The sequence below is a fragment of the Gossypium hirsutum genome, chromosome A07, assembly GCF_007990345.1.
Source record: "Gossypium hirsutum isolate 1008001.06 chromosome A07, Gossypium_hirsutum_v2.1, whole genome shotgun sequence".
NCBI classification, from domain to species: Eukaryota; Viridiplantae; Streptophyta; class Magnoliopsida; order Malvales; family Malvaceae; genus Gossypium; species Gossypium hirsutum.
The window spans coordinates 29,957,525-29,974,596 of NC_053430.1; the positions used below are offsets into that span (position 1 = coordinate 29,957,525).

At 31.7% G+C, this 17,072-nt stretch overlaps 1 protein-coding gene across 3 annotated transcripts; it reads right to left on the minus strand.

Annotated features, from left to right (window-relative positions):
* Positions 1-11,463: 11,463 nt before the first annotated feature.
* On the minus strand, positions 11,464-14,116 carry LOC107952977 (ras-related protein RABA3). Of its 3 annotated transcripts, none has more exons than XM_016888192.2 (3): positions 13,792-14,116; positions 13,312-13,573; positions 11,464-12,064 (listed from the first exon to the last, which is right to left on the minus strand). In XM_016888192.2, the coding sequence occupies exons 2-3, from the start codon at positions 13,563-13,565 to the stop codon at positions 11,608-11,610; spliced, it is 711 nt and encodes a 236-aa protein (XP_016743681.1). In that variant the 5' UTR covers positions 13,566-13,573; positions 13,792-14,116; the 3' UTR covers positions 11,464-11,607. The 3 variants fall into 3 exon arrangements, with proteins under 3 accessions (XP_016743681.1, XP_016743680.1, XP_016743678.1); XM_016888191.2 differs by having other exon boundaries at positions 13,312-13,589; positions 13,792-14,115; XM_016888189.2 differs by having other exon boundaries at positions 13,312-13,671; positions 13,792-14,114.
* Between the last annotated feature and the right edge of the window lie 2,956 nt (positions 14,117-17,072).

A 17,072-nucleotide genomic window follows, 5' to 3' on the forward strand; every position in this document is an offset into this window, starting at 1 on the left:
TTTGAGATGTTACTGGATCCCCGATGTTAGCTTGGCGGCACTATAAGGAAAGAAAGGAAAGGAGGGTAAGCATGGGAGCTTAGTAAGTACATATATGCAAATAAAGTGTAATTAAAAGAAAATCATATCAAACGATGACTTATCATGCTCAAAAGATATAAATCACTTAACATCTCTATCTTACTCTTCCTTTCATTCATATATACTTAATGCACCACGCTCTTTACTCAGGTCTTAACCATGAGTTCAATATACGTACCTCATCAAAGTTTCCATCAACTAAGTCTTTGAGTTACCCGTTGAACTCTCAGAATACATACGGATACTTGGGGAGTTTACATTTAAATTCCATATAAGTAGTCAGAGTTACGTCATGCTATGAAACACTTACTTTTGAGCTACTCACGGACTTTTTTTCAAGTCAGAACCCGGACTCCATAGCTGTAACAGTCCAGTTCTGACCCTACTTGGAATAGTGGTTTCGGGACCACAAATCCGAGTAAGATAAATGTTTTAATATTATTTTTCATGCTTAAAATATGTGAAATAGTATGTGTGAAAGTTTTTTCTGAAATTTTAATCGTTTGTGTGTTTAATTTTGAAAAAAATGACTTAATAACGTAGAATGTAAAAGTTGTGTGCTAGATGTTAAAAGTGCCGATTTGACTTGGCTTTATAATTGTGAGGTCCTTATGTGGTTATTTGACTATTGGAAGTTTGAATGGACGTAAAAGGGCATGTGTTAGGTGGATGAATAATTTTATAACAAAGGGCAAAATGGTCATTTAATTAATATGTTAATATTAATAAAACAAAAACAAGAAAACATGTTAATTTATGTGTTCATCCACCGAAATTGAAAAGAAAATAAAAGATAAAAGCTTACCTAGGGTTCGGCCTTGGTTTCCTTTGATTTAGTTTTGTATTTTGATCGGTTTTCGATAATTTATATGTTTTTGTATTCGTTGCTTCGTATACTATCAAGCCCATGTCTCAATTTATGATTTTGTTGATGATTTTGAAATGTGTCTGGATGAATTCTTAAGCTTGGTGATGTTATATGTTGAAATATGAAAGCTTAATGTTGGGTTTACATGTTTTGTCTTTGAATTTTTGATGAATTTGAGTAATTTGGGTTAAATTGTAAAAATTTTATTTTGAGGGACTAAAATGTGAAATAAATGAAATGTATGGACTTGTATGAGAGATATGAAATTTGGCTAAGCTTGTGTATAAGAAAATTATGTGTATTTTGTGATTTTGTGAATTAGGGACTAAAGTGTCGAAATGTGAAAATGTGAGGGTTAGTTTGCAAAATGCCCTAAATATGTGTCTATGAATTGTTTTGAATGATTTTGTGAATGAATGGGTTAATTTTGAATAAATATAGATCAAGAAAAGAGGAATTCGGACTTAGATCGAGGGAAGTCGAAGATTATAGAGTAAACAATCCGAGTTAACAAATTCCAAGTACGAGGTAAGTTCGTACGCAAAATATGATGTTATAAGTATGTTTTGATGCTTTGATTATACATGGATTGTATATATATTTGGTTTGAATTAATACAATGGTAAATCAATGGTATTTGGCACTAAGTGTACGATTTAAACTAGCTTCGGCTATATAAGGCACTAAGTGTGCAATACCGATATAGTTTCGGTTAATTAAGATGGCACTAAGTGTGCAGAATTGTTCTAGCTTCGGCTAACCTTTAAAGCACTAGTGTGCAGATGTTTGAAGCAATAGTAATTCATAGAGAGTCTCAAAATATCTGAACAACAGGTGAGGATAAAAATTAATAAATACGAAAGGTTCAGGTATGTACGATACCTATGTGGTAGATGATATTATGTATGTGAAGTTCATTGAATTGGTATGAACATATGAATTGTGTTGGCATAGAATTGATAGATGATTTGAGAAATTATAAATACTTATATATTGATGTTTCATAATTTATATACTGTTTATGATTTTTGGTATGAGCTTAGTAAGCTTTTATAAGCTTACTCTGTATGTCTTTTAACTGTATCACAGGTATCATAGCTACTGGAAGCTTGGGGATCATTGTGGATCATCACTGCACTATCGAACTTCATTTTGGTACATTTTGGAAATGTAAATATTGGAGTATGACATATATAGGCTAGAAGTACTTTGAATATGTTTTGAAATGTGTATATATCTAGCCATGTGATTTGGCTTGATTATGGATATGTTTATGAATGAGTTGTGGTATAGTTATATGATGAAGTGTAACACCCCTTACCCGTACCCGAGGCCGGGATAAGGTACGAGGCATTACCGGACAAACATACAAACATTAAACTAAAATACGGGCCATAAAATTTCATTCATATTTCAAAACGTTTATTTACTTACACATAGTCCCTTATTTGAGTCTACGAAGCCCAAAACATACTTTAGAAAGGGTTCGGGACTAAACCGAGAACTTACGAAAATCTTGGAAATCTCATGTTTTAAGGCTCCACACGCCCGTGTCCCAAAGTCGTGTTCCATACACGGTTGAAATACATGGTCGTGTCTCTGCCTGTGTGGAATATACCTAGGCTATTTTCCAAGCTTTGGTCAACCTTAATCTCTTACACACTTATACAAAATCAAAAGCATATAACATGGTATTCATTTAATGATTAAATATTCTCAATTAAACCACAAACATAGCATTTGTATGTCATTATACATGTGTCTCTCATACTCATTTTACCTTGTTTATTATAGTACCACTTATACATTTATACCAAGATTATCATCTTACCAAATATCTTCAGCTTAATCATCAAGCATTCATATTTAAAACTAGATCATATCTTTATAAAATACCACTATTCAGATGCGCAAAATAACATGTTTGCCTGAAACATTTCAATTCAACTCCATACCCAACAAGCATTACATTGAGACTAGTCATATATATATACATGTCATGATACATATCATTCTCTTTCTGTTTTCTTATAAACACATATCATTTATTTCATTATATCAATATTGCATATACCATAGTTTCCATGTATTCCACATATATTTATTTTCCTCCTCCTCCTCTCCATTCCACATCCTTAATGTATATAGCATTCTTGTAAGTACGATTTCACAATTTACTAATAAATGCTCACATCAAACTGTCCACACGACTCATAGTCACTTAATTATTTATAATTCGAGCTACAGAGATCAAAATTAAGATCCGTAAATTTATCCTGAAACTAGACTCACATATCTTTCCACCATAAAATTTTCATAATTTTTCATTTAGCCAATTAGTACAGTTTATTCATTAAAATTTTCCCTGTTTCACTTTCTGACAGTTCTGACCTCTCTTCACTAAAAATTAATTATCTCATAGTACAGAACTTGGATTATGTTCTTGTTGATTTATCTTGAAAATAGACTCATTAGGGATTTTAAAAATATAAGTTTGAGCCTCTAATTATTTTCTCCAAATTTTTGTGATTTTCCAAAGTCAGAACAAGGGATCACATAATCATTCTGACCAGTCTCACAAAACATAAATATCTCAAAATATAGAACTCCTTTTCTTGCTATGTTTCTTTTATATGAAAATAGACTCATTAATATTTAATTTGATATCTCATTTAGTCTCTGATTCAATTTCTACTAGTTTTGGTGATTTTTCAAAATTACGTCACTGCTACTGTCCAAAACAGTTTTATTGCTAATTCACTCTTTCACACTTTCTTTGTAATAACCTCATTTTAACATACATATCACAAATCATTTTCACCGCATTTCATACATCACAAGAATAGGCCCATGGTCACAAGATCACCATAAAATCATCCTCATGTATAACTTACTTGTTTATAACCTTACCACATCCTGGTCACTTAATGAACACATCATTCACATAACCAAGTTCCTGCACTTATTCATCACAAAACTCACAAAGCAATACATAGAGAGTCTCCCGTTGAACACTTCGGATCAATCCTCGATACTTGGTGGTTTCAGCACATAGCTCCACCCATCATATAGTTCAGCTCTCTTGTACACATGGTGAACACTCAGTACCACCCATGTGACCTAGCCAATTTATCTCGTAGCTCTCTTGTCTACATGGTGCCCTTCACCTGGAACCACGCATGCGACCTAGCTACATATATACCGTAGCTCTCTTGTCTACATGGTGTACACATAGTATCACCCATGCGACCTAGCTGCATCATAATGTCTTGTAGCTCTCTTGTACACATGATGTGCACTTAGCACCATACATGTGACCTAGCTACATACTATCTGTATCATCCAATCTTTCCGAAGGTTCAACCGGAATTTCTCTCTTTTTTCCAACAATTTCACCAATCAAGTAATTATCCACAAACATATTAACAATATTATTATAAAATATCATAATGCTGATGTATTACTTACATATAAACTTACATCTCATTTAATATCAAGGCAATAACATTAAATTACACATTGCCTTATTAAAAATCATATGAACTTACAATTTCCCATAATATCCATAATCATAGAAATCAAATTTATGTATGATAATTCAATGCACTTCATGTACCATAGACATATTTTTAAATCAATTCATAAACTTGGCACCATAATCATTTAATTTAACATAATTCAATTAATTTACTAAATTTAACTTTCAAATATAAATTACAGCATTATTGCTGTATTATTATCATACCAACTTACATACTTTCAACACCTCGGAAATCATAATAAATATATCAATTTTACATTGAAACATGCATAAATTAATGCTTATTATACATATGAACTTACCTCGATACTAAAACGGCAATTTTACCAACTTTCCCAATTTTTGATTTTTCTCTCATTTTAGGTTCAAATCTCGTTTTCCGGGATTTAAAACATCATATTTTACTTATTTAATTAATTTACTATTCAAAAAAGTCCTTAATTCAAACTTTGGAAAAATTACAATTTTACCCCTAAACTTTTGCATATTTACCCTTTTGCCCCTAGGCTCGGGAATTAAACTTCATCCATTATTCTTATGTCTTATGAGATGCTGATCACTTTTCTCTTCTATGGCAACATCAAATTCTCACTCTAACATATACTTATTACTATTAGGTATTTTTACCGATTAAGCCCTTTTACTCGTTTTCACACAAAACCGAGTAGCACAAGTTGTCTAACATAATTTAAAACCTCATATTCTATCATAAAACATCAAAATAAACACACTTCACCTATGGGTATTTTTCCAAATATGAACCCTAGCTTAAATTATTGCTAGAATAAGCTTAATCAAATTACTGGGATTCCAAAAACGTAAAGAACTTGAAAAACGGGGTTAGAACGGACTTACTATTGAGCTTGTAAAGCTTGAAAACCCTAGCCATGGCTTCCCCCATGCTAATTTCGGCCTCCATGAAAAAGATGAGTCAATTTTGGCTTTATTTTCCCTTTTTATTTCTTTTAATTACCAAATGACCAAAATGCCCTTCCTTACTAAACTTTCAAAAATTCCATCCATGTCCAATTTTTGTCCATCACTTAGAAATTGGTCAAATTTCTATTTAAGACCTCCTAATTAATATTTCAAAGCAATTTCATACTAGAAACTTCTAGAATGCAAGTTTTGCAACTTATTCAATTTAGTCCCTAACTTCAAATTGAGCACTTTATGCATAGAATTTCTTCACGAAATTTTCACACAATCATGAAATCATATCATAGACCTCAAAATAATCATAAAATAATTATTTCTATCTCAGATTTTGTGGTCTCGAAACCTCTGTTCCAACTAGACCCAATTTTGGGCTATTACATGAAGTTATGTTTATGACATGTTCTTGTTTGGCCAAAATAAATGGTCAATCTGGCAAGTATTTGGTAAGTTCATTGTATAAGATTGAGTGGTATGTATTAAGGTTTATAAACCATATGTTTTGAGATGTTTTTATCTTATGTTTTGGCATAAAATAGTAAGGTTATTAAGCATGGAATTAGTTGGCAATGATATAACATGAATGGTTAAAGTTTTGGTTGTGAATTGGTTAAGAAATGTTGTGATTTTGGTTGCTTGTAGGTTTGTTTTAAATGGGTGGCAAATTGGCTTTTCTAATAGCCTATTTTTGTCTACACGGGCAGAGACATGGGCGTGTGTCTCAACCGTGTGCTATACACGGTCATGTTATACAGCCATGTGTCCCTTGGGGTACCCTACAATTATAACTCAGGTTCGAGCACGACCAAGGCACACGAGAGTGTGGCTAGCCGTGTGGTTCAAGTCAGTGTCAACCACGGCTAAGACACACGGGCGTGTCTTGTAGCCGTGTGAGCAAGTCAGTATGTATGCCATGTTTTGACATGGCCTAGACACACGGGAGTGTCTAATGCTGTGTGAGGCACACGACTTTTTCACACGGGCGTGTGACTTGTATTACTTTAAGAAATGTTTAAGTTTTTTTAAAAAAAAATTGTATGAGCTCTGTTTAGTGCCGACCCTTTTCTAATGAATGTTTAAGGCCTTGATGACCTAAATAAGGGACATTATGCTAATGTTTGATCTTTGATGCTATGATGTTTGCGAAATGAATGTTAAATGTTTCGATTTTTTCAGTAATACCTTTAACCCTAGTCTAGCGAAAAATACGGGTTAGGGGTGTTACAATAGCTATTATGTAATGTTTGCTTATTGAGCCACTCATGGGTCTATACACAAAGTCAGTACCCGGACCCACGTTACCTATAGCATTTATCTCATGAACTCAGACTCAACTCATGAGTTCAGACTACATAATTTTTTTATAACATACCCCTTTGAATCCTATGTCATGTCTAGGGTCCAACAAGGTTTCATAACTAGCCAAATAGCATCGTACTTATTCACAATGTACTTTACTCACATAACATGTCATTTATACATTCATGGCGACAAATAGAATTTAGATACATAACAACAATGAGCTAATTACACATGTATATTATCAAAATATTCCAAAGTAAGCTTCAAGAACACATTATTCACATATGTACTTACCTCGATACAAAATGATGAAATGAGCTTAATACTCGTAAACTTTGTTCTTACCCGATCAAGGCCCGAATCACGTTTCTCTTGATCTAAATTAATAAATTTCATTTATTACATCAGCACATCAATTTAAACACTCCAAATTTCAAAATTGGGCAAAATAACTATTTTGCCCCTAGACTTTCACAAAATGACTATTTTACCCCTATGCTCGAAAGTTGATTTTTATCGAATTTCTCCCTATTATAAGCCTAGCCAAACCCTTTTTACTCTTATAGCAATCCAAAATTTCCTCTATTTCACATATTTATCATTTATTTTACAACGCAAAATAGTCCCTATTAGGGTTTTCATAAGAAATCCCTTCACAAACGTTGTTTATTACTCATCTAAGACTCATATTCTTCCACAAAAATTCAGAAAACAACCTAAATTCTCTCATGGAAAAACCCTAGACTTTCAACCATTTTGTAAAATACTCCTCTCATTAGAAAGCTTATGACACAAGGGTCTCAAAAATGTAAAAATCATTAAGAAAACTCATTAAAATCACTTACTTGTAGAGAGACTAAGTGGCTGAAAATTTTAAAGCTCAAAAACCCTCTAATGGCTACATTTTTTGGTGATGAAGAAGAAGAGGAAAAGATGATATCTTTTTCTCTTTATTTTATTCATATTCTAGTCAAAATTGGTCAGCAACCCACCTAATTTTGACCATTTTTCTTTCTTTTGTCTCCTATGGCCGGCTAGCCTAAGCATTGGAGTCTAATTGCTCTTTAAAGGCTCTTAATTTAGGTTCTTTAGCTAACTGACACCCTTATCTAACAAAATAGGACTTTTGCACTTTATGCGATTTAGTCATTTTTCGTAATTAAGCAAGCAATCGCTAAAATTAATTCACCAAAATTTTCATGCACTTATCTAATTTTGTTACAATACATAAAATAATATTTAAAATAATTTCCTTAACCTCGGGTTAGTGGTTTCGAAACCAATTTTTTGACTAGCCCCAATTTGGCCTGTTACAATGACACGATGAATAGAGGTGACATCATGACAAGTAGGTTCTGGATGTTGTGGTGTCATGACGAAATCGTGACTTACTTTAGGTTGATGTTTCTTTGGAACAACAAGATGCTACTGAAGTCACTCTAGATCAATTAGTGACTCCAGCTGAACTATGAAATTATAAATTAGCTCATGATAGGCAAAGATGAGAAATTATACCACCGCATAAGTTCTACCATGATAGTCTAGTGGCATATGCTCCAGGCATTGCCAAGATCATTGATTCAGCTGATCTTTCAAATTACTCTAAGGTGGTTTAGGCTCCTAATTTAAGAAAGTGGCTTGTGACAATGGAAAATGAGTTAAAGTCCCTACAAAAGAAAGGGACTTGGCAATCTGTGAGACCACCCCTCAAAAAAGAGATTGTCAATTGCAAATGACAGTTCACAAAGAAGGAAAGATCGAGTCCAACTAACATTAGATATAAGGTGAAATTGGTCATAAAGGGTTATAGTCAAGTAGGGGGAGTTGATTTTCATTATGTCTTCTCTCCTGTTGTGAAACATACATCCGTTCGAGCGTTATTATCCCTTGTTGCATTATAAAACCTTGAATTGGAGTAGTTAGATGTGAATACTACATTTCTTCATGGAAATCTAAAAAAGGATATTTATATGCAACAACCTGAAGGCTTCATGGTTTAAGGCAAGGAATATCATGTTTTCCTTCTATAGAAATCATTGTACGGCCTAAAGCAATCTCCTCGACAGTGGTACAAGAAGTTTGATTATTTCATGTTAAGCATTAGTTTTGTTTAGAGCAAGTATGATAGTTGTGTGTATTTACATAATCTAGATGATGGATCGTTTATATATTTCTAGCTATATGTTGATGACATGTTGATTGCGACTAATGGTCCATTTGAAATTGTAATTTAAAAACCATGCTTAACTCTAAGTTCAAGATGAAGGATATTGGTATAGCCAAGCAAATTTTAGGATAGAAATTTCAAGAGAATCGTTCTAGGAAGTTATTTTTTGTCACAATAAAAGTACGTCAAAAGGAATTTTAAGCGGTTTGTGACGCAATATTTGACACCAGTTAGTACTCCCTTAGCTGCACATTTTAGACTTTCGGTTAGAGTCATCACAAATCAAAGATGAAGTAAAGCACATGTCTAAAGTTTCTTACTTCAATGCAGTCAGAAGTTTAATGTATGCAATGGTATGTGCTCGCCTCGATATCTCGCATGTTGTTAGTATTATGAGTAGATACATAGCTAGACTCAACAAATTACACCGACAAGCAGTTAAGTGAATTTTCAGGTATTTGAGGGGCACCATAATATTTGCTTAGAATTTGGATAGAAGTTTAGAGGGACTAGTGGGCTATGTGGACTCTGGTTATGTAGGAGACTTAGATCAAAGTAAATCTCTCACAGGTTATCTGTTTGCTTTTAGGAACTGTGCTATTAGTTAGAAAGCCACACTATAAGCCATCGCGACACTATCAACTATAAAAGCAATTTATATGGCAACCATAAAGGTTGTGAAGAAAGCCATTTGGTTGAGAAGTCTGTTGGGGGAGCTGGTTAAGAAAGGAGAAGCAACTATCGTATATTGCGATAGTCAGAGAGTTATACATCTAACCAAGGATCAGATGCATCATGAAAGAACGAAGTATGTAGATATTTAGTATCACTTTGTTCGGGAGGTGGTTGCTCAATAAGATGTTCAGATTCATAAAATCAGCACAGAAGATAATCCAGCAAATATGATAATAAAAAGTCTTCCAATTTTCAAGTTCAAACACTGCTTGAACTTGGTTAGTATCCTACAAAGGACGAGTTGGGACCATGATAGGGCTTGGCAAAGAATGCATGGTAAAATACGATTCAAGGTAGAGATTTGTGGAGTATGTCTCGCATTTTTTGAACAAACTAGAGTTAAAGAAGAGTCGACGTTGAGATAACGCGACACAGGATGTCACGAAAATGAACGACGTCCCAAAAAGGAAATCAGGATGCCACGATGACAATGTCCCATCGAGGAGACACATGACATCGCAACGATGTGACATGTTCCCTACATAAATGGGTTTCTTCTCTTAAGTTAAATTTTGTTATCTTTTTCTAGTTGAACTCTGATATTTCAGTCAGATTAATCCTTTAGTTTTAGTTTATAAATAGGGCCATAACAACCTTAAAATTGGGGATTTTAACACAAGATTAGAGAGAAAATTAAGAGAGAGCTTTAAAGGAATTTTGTATTTTAGTCGAAGAGCTTTGTATTCGGGATTTAGGGTTTGTTTTAGAATTTCTCCATCTTGTACTCTTCGATTATTTGCTCATTAATGAAGTCTCTATTTGCTCGTGACTTTTTATCCTCTTCACGGGATGAGTTTTTTCACGTAAAGATTTGTGTGTTTGATCTTCTTTATACGTTCTTATTCACCGTTTATTTAAGTTTTTTTTAAAAGAAAAGAGAAAATACAAAAAATTCAAAAAACTTTAACAATAAAAAAATATAAAATTTCTAGAAATTAACAAATATATTTTTATTTTTAAAATACATAAAATTTAAAAAGTACAAAAGTAAAAAAAAATCAAAAAACAATTATAAAATCATAAAAAAAAATGAAAAGCTTTAAACGTATAGACATGCGATGTGATAAATATATGGACATGTGATATGATAATTAAATTTGTCTAAATTTCTTATCTTTTATGAAAGTTTCAATAGCAACTTCAAGCAATCAATAAAATTACTTTTGACCAAGATTTATATACAAATCAAGTCTTTTACCTTCCTTAAAATATAGAAATAAAATAAAGTAAACAAAATCATCATAATTAATCAAGAGTTTAAATAATAATAATAATAATGCAATATGAAACATTAAATAAAAACTCTCAACAAATTTTTTATTTTGTGGCTAAAGCTTCAAATGAAAAATAATGAATGATAAGTCTAATCTTTAGTACATAAGAAATTTACTTCTAAACATAAGTCTAATCTTTAGTACATAAGAATTTTACTTCTAAACAAGATAACAATAACATATTATAAAGTAAGAGAATTATAGAAGAGAGCATAAAAAATAAAAAATAAAAAATAAAAATGATTCAACTTTTACTTAAATACCAAAAGCTTATACTTGTACTCTATTTATAGGTCTTCAATCACAGGAGATTACAAAAAGGGAAATAAAACACCTTATAAATTCTTTAGGTGTTAGAAGATAACAAATTTGATGGTTTGCATTAATCAATGAATTTGTGACACGATTGAATTTATTCTGTATTAAGTGATAAGTAAATCATTATCTACTTATCATTTTTTATAATTTTTTTAAAAAAATCTATCTAGTAAATTTATTATGTGTTATTCAACGTGTTTAAAAAATAAATAAATTTTAATTTTTAAAAATTTTTTAACAGTTTATCAAACTAGAAAATTACCTTATCATAGAAAGTAAGAGAAAAGGTTGATATGATTCACCGATCTCTGATCACAAATATGATATGATACGGCAATTTATAACGAAAACTCCCCAAAAATGAGGAGGAAATTGAAAAACAAATTTAACAAGAGCATGTAGATAAATTCTTCATCTCACTTGTTTCAAAATCAGAACCGGCAATCACGTCAATCTTCGATCCCTTTAAAGCCGTGAGATGTTCAGCACCGTTGGATTTGCCGTTGGCAGATTCCAAAGATTTTTTGCACATGACACCGTAAATTTCTTCCAGCAACTTGAAAAATGCCTTATCCACATTGTCACCGCTAAGCGCAGATGTCTCGGCAAAGTACAGTCCCTGTTCCTTGGCGAACTCAACCGCGTCTTCGGTTGGAACCGCCCTCTGGTCCATTAGATCAGCCTTGTTACCGACCAGCATGATGACGATGGAGTTATCGGCGTTGGCCCGGAGCTCCTCCACCCATCTCGCCAGGCTATCGAAGCTCTGCCGCTTGCTGATGTCGTACACTAGCATCGACCCCAATGCGCCTCTATAGTATGCGCTTGTTACTGCTCGGTACCTGCTCACTCCCATTTGCAGAAAGTAAATGAATAAAAATAAAACATGAAAATTATTTCGTACTTTTTTTTTTAATTATTGAATGTAGTTAAAAAAACAAAAATAAAGAGACAATTAATTTTAAAAAAAATTCACATAATTAGATCTGTAAATAGAGGTAAGGTGATAAATATAAATACTAATTAAATATATCGTTAAAAATAAAAATATTTTGCAAGTAAATAAGTAAATGTTTGAATGGAATCCTTAAAATACATTTATTTAAAATTAAAATAACTATTATTTAAATAATTTTTCTTTCAAAAGTAATTAAAAATTCAAACACTGCAGTGGGCTAAACAAGAAAAATCCACCCCATTTGATAGTTAATGGAATGTAAATTAAAAACTTGAGCCACCTAATTCTACTTTTATTTAATTATATTTAATTTTAATGTTTACTGAAAACAATTTAAATTTTTTTTATATAAGAATATTTTTCAGAAAACATCCTACAAAAGTTATTGATTTTTTGTATTTACTTGAAAATTTTATAGTTTTTTGAAAATATTTATGAATTTTTTTTTTAAATTTACTAAATAATATTTAAAAGCCATAAAATAAACCTTATTTATTAAAAAAATGTAAAATCCAAAATTAACTGTTAATATGAAAAAAATCAAAAACCAAATTACTTCAAAAATCCAAAAACTTGATCAAACCAAATCACTATCACCCCTATACAACATGTATATAAATGTGTGAATATATATATATCAAATTTTACATGTAAAAATAAAGAATATAAAATTTAAGTAAGATGTGAATATATAAAAATGGCAAAACATACATTTTTAATTTTAAATAATAAAAAATTGATGCTATAAATATAAAAAAATAGCACAAAAATAAATATAAAACATTCAATTTTAAGATAATATTCGTTAGATTTACTGAACTAATGATACTAAATTTAGCCATAAAAAGTATGTTAATAAACACAATAAAAACATAAAATACGACAAATAAACAGATCTAAGTATTGCTATTCTTAACTATCAAGAAGCACCAACTGATGATGATGCTGCTATTACACACTCAAACTCGGTTAAAGCTTAGATTGCATATTACCATTAAATTTTAAAAAATAAAAATAAAAATCAGCAGTGATTCTGATTCATTTGGCTTATTAATTTAAAGAAATGTCAGCTACAAAAGAGGCAGCATCAATCTCAAAACAGAGACAAAAGAGAGGGAAAGGGGTGCTCACCTTTCTTGGCCAGCAGTGTCCCAGATCTGGGCTTTGATGACTTTGGTCTTAATGGTAACCGTTCGTGTCTGGAACTCAACCCCAATGGTGGACTTGGAATCCAAGCAAAACTCATTCTTGGCAAACCTCGACAGAATCTGAGACTTCCCAACTGCTGAATCTCCGATCACCACCACTTTGAACACATAATCTATTTTCTCTGGCACGTATTCTTCTTCATTCCCCACCCCACCACCATTCATCTCTTCGTTCATTTTCCTTCCTACCAAAACAACCACCTTTACCCAAATAAAAATGATTTATGACACAACACCTTTTTGTTGCAGTGCTCCAAATATGAAGCCTAGATCTTTGGTATTTCTAGAATTGGGGTTAAGTGGGAGTAAGTAAAGAAAGAAAGGGAACAAAAAAAATATCAAAACCTTGTAAAAAAAAAATAAAGATTACTAGACAAGACAAGGGTTGAAGGGTTGTAGTCACCTGTCCTTGACTCTCTATCAACGCTTTTATCGTGACTGTGCCAATGCTGTTTTCATTAATTTATTTACTTCAAACAATAATGGAGTGGCGGATTGGGATCTGCTGAACCGAAACTTAGTGCCACATTCACAGAACAATGATCTCATATTTCCCTGGCAAAGGTGGCATTATATATGTTCCTTAAAGATGTTAATCACTCCAAACCTTGGGTTTAACTTAATTTCCAAGCATTCTTCCTTCTGATACGTTTATTTTTTTGTTGGATGTTATTGAAATTATTATTGTATGTGCAGAATCAGAGCCTGGCAATGAATACCATAAATAAAGTGAAGCTTGTAAATGATGTTTCCTTTTTGCAGTAAGTAAGATGGATGATGATGAACCTGCAAATGTTTAAATTTTGTACCCACAAACTTGAGCATATGGTAGCATTCCCAAAAAATCATAATGGAAGACCCACGTCGTGTTCTGAAGGAAATCTCTACCTGAATTCTGCCAGACACATATTCTTATCTTCCCAAATTTCCAATCCCAAACCACTCATTATACATTGAAATTGATTTCCCTACATGTCATCGACTGCCATACTACTTGTTTTGATCTTTCCTTCAAAATTACTTCTTCGTCACCGTGAAAGACAAGTTTATCAGCAATAACTGCATCTGTTTAGTACTAATAAAACCACCTTTTCCAAGGTTTAACATGATGACGGTCGCATGCAAGTAAAGAAGTTGAGTGAAAAGGGGAAATTGTAGAGGAAAATAATATAAGGGAAAACATATTAAAATAAGGAGCAATGGGTAAAAGAGGGGCCACCACTATAATGTTGCTTAGTTGAAATTCCCATGCAATCCCTGACAAAGCCACACTGTCGTATGAACATTACTGGACCAAGAAATCTGAATGATGATTCCGATTGCTGTATATTTGATCTCATCTTTTGGGAACTGTTAATGGGTTTGGTATCTTGATTCCCTGCAGCTCTGATCTCATATTTGTTTCAATGGTAGCAAAATCATGCCAATCTAAATCTGGAATTTAATTTAATTAAAATAGATAATTAGTTTTAAATGCTAACATTTAATAAATTTAGAATTTAAATTTCAAATTTTACCATTATCTTTTTTATATTTCTCAAATTATGACATTTTTATGGAAAAAAAGTACGTCTTTTCAGTTCAGAGAAATGTGAAATCGACAAATGTTACACTGTTAAGTTGCCCGGGGCTACGCTACGGCTAGGGGTGTGAGCCGAGCCCAGATAGAGGTAAGTTCATATTCAATTTTACATTCAAGCTCGATTAAGCTCGTTCATATTTACACTCGAGCTCAGTTGTAATTGAAATCTTTCTATATAATAAAGTTAAATATGTAATTTCATAATATAAGATAAGGTTAATACACTTTTTCGTATTTGGATTTGGCAACTATACTCACATTAGGATTTGAGTTTTTTTTTGTTCAATATAGTCTATAAATTTGACAATTTTTTCCACATGGGGTCCGAGTTTTTTTGGGCAACTTAGGGTTTTCAAGGAAATACCATGGACTAGTTTTGGCAAAAAAAGTTTAGATCCTAATGTGGGAACAATTATCAAGTTTAAGGACTAATTTGGACAAAAAAAATCTAATCTCAATATGAGAGTAGTTGCTAAGTTCAAGCCCCAAATAGTGATTTAGCCCTATAAAATATACTAAAAAAAGAAAAGCTCAATCAAGCTCGTAAGCCATTACAATGCTCGAATTTGACTCGACTAATAGTTCAAGTTACTTGAACTCGAGCTTGACTTGATAATTATTAGATTAAGCTTGAGGTTTTTCTCGAATCAAGCTCAAATAACTCGCGAGTACTGATATCTTACTTACATCCCTAGCTTGTGACTTAAATTTTCATTTAAAATAAAGGGTAAACTATATCATTAACCACTGAGCTATGAATAAGTTTTCATTTTGGTCACTTAACTAAAAAAAATAACAATTTGGTCATAAAACTTTTCAAAATTATTTTTTTGATCACCCGACTGTTAAGTGGCACTTTTTTAATTGGTATAATAACAATTTTAGTATTCAGTTTTTATATTTTCTATCAATTTAACCTTGATTATATATAAAATGATAAATTTGATTTTTTAAAATTTATAAAATTGTAAAAATAAAAATAAAATAAAAGTAGATAAAATTTTCAAAAATAGATAAAGTGAGAGAAAATGAGGGAAAATTGTTTTTAAACCCTCCAAATTTTCTCTCTATATTTTTTATATAGAAATATCCGATACTCATTCTTTAAAAAAAGATAGAAAAAGTAAAAAACATGATGCAAAATTATTGTTTTTTGTTTTTTATCTCTTCTATTTCTTGACATGACTTTTTCGTTATAAGAAAAGAAAAAAAGTTCAAAATATAATTTATTTTTACAATTTAGATTTTTAAAAATAATTTAAATGAATTAAAATTTTGAATTAAGTCTAAAAAAAATTTTGTGGTATATTTTATTTTTTTTCTTGCTAAAATAAATGGCATCAAAGTCAATTTCACGAGCTCTTGTAATATTCGTTCTAGATGTTCTTCAGGAACATGGAACACCATTGAGAAATTTATTATTAAATTATAATTGTTTTGTTTTTGTTATTAGATTCTAATGATATATATATATTTGATTTTGTTATTACATGTTTGGTTTGGTTTTGTTTTTTTTTTTTTGGTTTTGAACATTGAGGAGACATGTAATGATCAAACTTTGTTTTGTTTTGTTTTTATTATGGGGTTCTATTGAATGATATATAGTTTTTATTTCTCATACATGTTAGTTTTTCAATGTTTTTTTACTAAAATAAATTAAAAAAATTTATTTATCAAAATAGGTTGTCAGCCCAATTATATACGAAAATGGATTATTTTTTTCATTCGTGCCTATCTGACAGGCGCGATTCATTATTTTATATTAATTTTTTAAAATAAAATATTATTTTTTTATTTTCGGGTCAGTATGACCCGTGTATAAAAATATGAATACAGGTTGCGCCTACCTGAGAGGCTCGACTAATCGAGCCTTTCTCTGAGGCGCAAATGGTTGTGCCTATCTCAGAGGCGCAAATGGTTGTGCCTATCCCAGATGTGCAAATGGTGGGGCCCACACGTGCTTACCTTTTCCCCTATATATACCCCTGAAAATCAAATGAACACATACACAAAATTTAGCATAGCAAGTTGAACGGAAATAAGAAGATAGGGAGAAGAACAAAAAGAAAGGAGAAGAAAACAAGGAGGAGGATAAGGTATTT